Genomic DNA, 3,887 nt, shown 5'->3' on the forward strand with positions numbered 1-3,887 from the left:
TTTTCTTCACTATTTTTTGGGTCACCTTTAGCAAGTAGTTGCTTCCTCCTCCGCCCGCTGGTGGGTGCCCCCCCCCCACCTTCCCGCCCGTCCCTATTGTTCCGCCCCCAGCCTCCCGCCCTTCCCTTTCCGCCTGCTCCCCCTTTCCCCTTCACTCACGTCGCCCCCGAAGTTTTTGGCTTCCACTCCCACCAGTGACCAAAGACTTGACCACTTTACAAAGTCCAAATCCCCAGAACACTGCTTGGCATGGACACCGGTGTGATTGCAGGCGGATTGCATGTCACTCTCACCATCTGGCTACTTATTCACGGTAAGGAAGTTGTAAGCATTATTGGAAAGAAAGGAGAATCGGTCAAGAAGATGCGTGAAGAGAGTCGTGCGCGTATCAACACCTCAGAAGGGAATTCTCCTGAGAGAATAATTACTCTGGCTGGACCCACCAATGCCATCTTTAAAGCCTTTGCAATCATTATTGACAAACTGGAAGAGGACATCAGCCGCTCTATGACCAAGAGTACAGCTGCCAGTAGACCCACAGTCACCCTGAGGCTTGTGGTCCCTGCTAGCCAGTGTGGATCTCTCACTGGAAAAAGAGGATGCAAGATCAAGGAAATAAGAGAGAGTACAGGGCCTCAGGTCCAGGTGGCAGGGGATATGCTACCAAACTCAACTGAGCGGGCCATCACTATTGCTGGCATCCCGCAATCTATCATTGAGTGTGTCAAACAGATCTGCATGGTCATGTTGGAGTCTCCCCCCAAGGGCGTGACCATCCTGTACCCATCCAAGCAGTCCATCTCCCCAGTCATCTTTTCAGGTGGTAAGGACAAGTACAGCATGGGCAGTGACAGTGCGAGCTTTCCCCACACCACCCCGTTCATGTGCCTCAACCCTGACCTGGAGGGACCACCTCTAGAGGCCTATACCATTCAAGGACAGTATGCCATTCCACAGCAAGATTTGACCAAGCTGCACCAGTTGGCAATGCAACAGTCTCACTTTCCCATGATGCATGGCAACACTGCATTCAGTGGCATTGAATCCAGCTCTCCAGAGGTGAAAGGCTGTTGGGGTTTAGATGCATCTGCTCAGACTACTTCTCATGAACTCACCATTCCAAATGACTTAATTGGCTGCATAATCGGGCATCAAGGCACCAAAATCAATGAGATTCGTCAGATGTCTGGGGCTCAGATCAAAATTGCCAATCCAGTGGAAGGATCTACTGATAGGCAGATTACCATCACTGGATCTGCTGCCAGCGTTAGCTTGGCCCAGTATCTAATCAGTATCTGACTTCCCTCAGAGACGGGTGGCATGGGGAGCAGCTAGAACAATGCAGACTCACCCATAACCCCCTTCTGCTATTCACCACCCATGATCCATCTGTGTAGTTTCTGAACAGTCAGCGATTCCAGGTTTTAAATAGTTTAAATTTTCAGTTACTACACAACTTTACCATCCACTCATGATTTTTTTTAATTACAGTGTTTTAATTCCTTTCTCTGTTCAGCCATTAAGGCTGAGAACCATATTTAGTTTTATAAGCTTCTCCCTGTTTTTTTTTTTTTTGTTTTGTTTTTGTTTTTTTTGGGGAGGGAAGAGTCATGAATTTTTTTCTGTTTTTGTCATTGAAATGTAAGAGTGGAATATTAATACATTTCAGTTTAGTTCTGTAATGTCAGGAATTTTTCAAAGAAAAGTTAAAAGATGGACTGGAGCTTTTTCCTTGTGAATAGAAAAAAAAAGAATTATTTTAACTTGCTTTTCTCCAATCAACAGTGAGTTAGAATTTTTTTTTTCAAATGGCTATAGATAGTTTTGATCATTTCATCTGAAGACTGATCATATTTTTTGGGGAAAGGCTCTGTTTTTTTATAAATTTGACTCAGTTCTCTATATGTTTGGGAAATGAGGCTTTTATCTTTTAACTTGCTTATTTTTTTCACAGTTACTATTGCTAACTGTATTTTCCTCCATTTCTTCTCTTCTTTCCCTCCTCTCACCATGTCCCTCCTCAAAAGTGTTCTGCTTCTTATTATCCCTTGCTCCAATCTGCACTCCCTTCTATCACCCCCCTTCTTTTATTCCCTTCCCCTCCTACTTTCCTGTAGCATAAGATAGAGTTCTATACTCAAATGAGTCCATATGTTATTTCCTCTTTGAGCCAATTCTGATTTGAGCAAGGTTCACTCACTCTTCCTCACCTCTCCCCTCTTCTCTCCCATTGTAAGTTTTTTTCTGCCTCTTTTATGTGAGATATTTCACCCCATTCTACCTCCCCCTTTCTCTTTCTCCCAGCACATTTTTTCTCACCCCTAATTTTTTTTTTTACACATCATCCCTTCATATTCAAATCATACCTTTTCCCTCTGTCTATATATACACTCCTTCTAACTACCCTAATGAGAAAGTTCTTATAAGCTGCAAATATCATCCTTCCATGTAGGAATGTAAACAGTTTAACATTAAGTCCCTTATGATTTCCCTTTACAGTTTACCTTTTTATGCTTCTGCTGAAACTTGTATTTGAAAGTCAAATTTCTATTCAGCTCTGGCAAAGGAGACACACAGACACTCACACTTCCTCAAGAATGCTTGAAAGTCCTCTCTCTCACTGAATGCCCATTTTTTTCCCCTGAAGAATTATACTCAGTTTTCTTGGGCAGATAATTCTTGGTTGTAATCTTAGTTGCTTTGCTCTGTGGAATATCATATTACAAGCCCTCTGATCCTTTAATGCTAAATCTTGTGTTATCCTGAATGTGGTTCCATGATATTTGAATTGTTTCTTTCTGGCTGCTCACAATATTTTCTTCTTGACCTGGGAATTCCGGAATTTGGCTATAATATGCATGGCTATTTTAAATTTGATGTCTCTTTCAGGAGGTGATCAGTGGATTCTTTCAATTTCTCTTTTAATATTTGGTTCTAGAATATTAGAGGAGTTTTCATGATAATTTCTTGAGAGATGATATCTAGGCTCTTTTTTGATAATGGCTTTCAGGTGGACAAAATTTTTTTAAATTTTCTCTCCTGGATCTATTTTCCAGGTAATTTTTTTTTCCAGTGAAATATTTGACATTGTATTCTATTTTTTTTCATTCTTTTGGTTTTGTTTCTTTGTTTCTCATAAAGTCATTAGCTTCCATTTGCTCTATTCTAATTTTTAAGGAATTATTTTCTCCAATGAGCTTTGGGACTTCCTTTTCCATTTGGCCAATTCTACTTTTTGAGACATTCTTCTACTAATTAGCTTTTTTGGACCCATTTTAGCACTTGGCCTAGTCTTTTTTTTTCCCAATGGTGTTATTTTACTCAGTATTTGTGTATGTGTGAGTGTGTGTGTGTGTGTGTGTGTGTGTGTGTGTGTCTACTTTACCAAGTTCTTGACTTCTTTTTCATGGTTTTCTTGTATCACTGTCATTTCTCTTCCCTACTTCTTTTATTTGATTTTCAAAATTCTTTTTGAGTTCTTCCATGGTTTGAGTCCAATTCATATTTTTCTTGGAGGCTTCAGACATTGGAGCTTTGACTTTGTTGTTTTTTGTTAGTGTCCATTTTGATCTTCTTTGTCACCTTATAACTTTCTATGGTCAGAAATTTTTTCTTTTGTTTGCTCATTTCCCCAGCCTATTGTTTGAATTTTAACTCTTTGTTAAGGTAGGGTTCTGCTTCCAGGATGAAGGGCTCACTGTCCCAAGCTTCAGGGGTTTGGTGTAGCTGTTTCCAGAGATACTCCTAGGGATCTGTAAGTTTTCAGTTCTTCCAAGGTGGTATGATCTAAGGAGAGGTGTTTACTATTTTCCTGGCATGTACTCTTGTGTGAGCAACCACAAGCACTCTTTTCTGTCCTAGAACTTTGAGGAGTGCCTCCCAATTCC

General features: G+C 40.8%; 1 protein-coding gene across 2 annotated transcripts; it reads left to right on the plus strand.

Annotated features, from left to right (window-relative positions):
- The first annotated feature begins 249 nt into the window (after positions 1–249).
- Positions 250–1,299, plus strand: LOC118853849 (poly(rC)-binding protein 2-like). Of its 2 annotated transcripts, XM_036764081.1 has the most exons (2): positions 250–823; positions 920–1,299. In XM_036764081.1, the coding sequence occupies exons 1-2, from the start codon at positions 250–252 to the stop codon at positions 1,297–1,299; spliced, it is 954 nt and encodes a 317-aa protein (XP_036619976.1). The 2 variants fall into 2 exon arrangements, with proteins under 2 accessions (XP_036619976.1, XP_036619975.1); XM_036764080.1 differs by having other exon boundaries at positions 250–1,299.
- Positions 1,300–3,887: the final 2,588 nt, after the last annotated feature.

This window comes from Trichosurus vulpecula, chromosome 6 (assembly GCF_011100635.1).
Source record: "Trichosurus vulpecula isolate mTriVul1 chromosome 6, mTriVul1.pri, whole genome shotgun sequence".
NCBI classification, from domain to species: Eukaryota; Metazoa; Chordata; class Mammalia; order Diprotodontia; family Phalangeridae; genus Trichosurus; species Trichosurus vulpecula.

Coding starts and splice junctions, on each gene's coding strand:
- LOC118853849 (XM_036764080.1), top strand. CDS start 250: ATGGACACCGGTGTGATTGCAGGCGGATTGCATGTCACTCTCACCATC.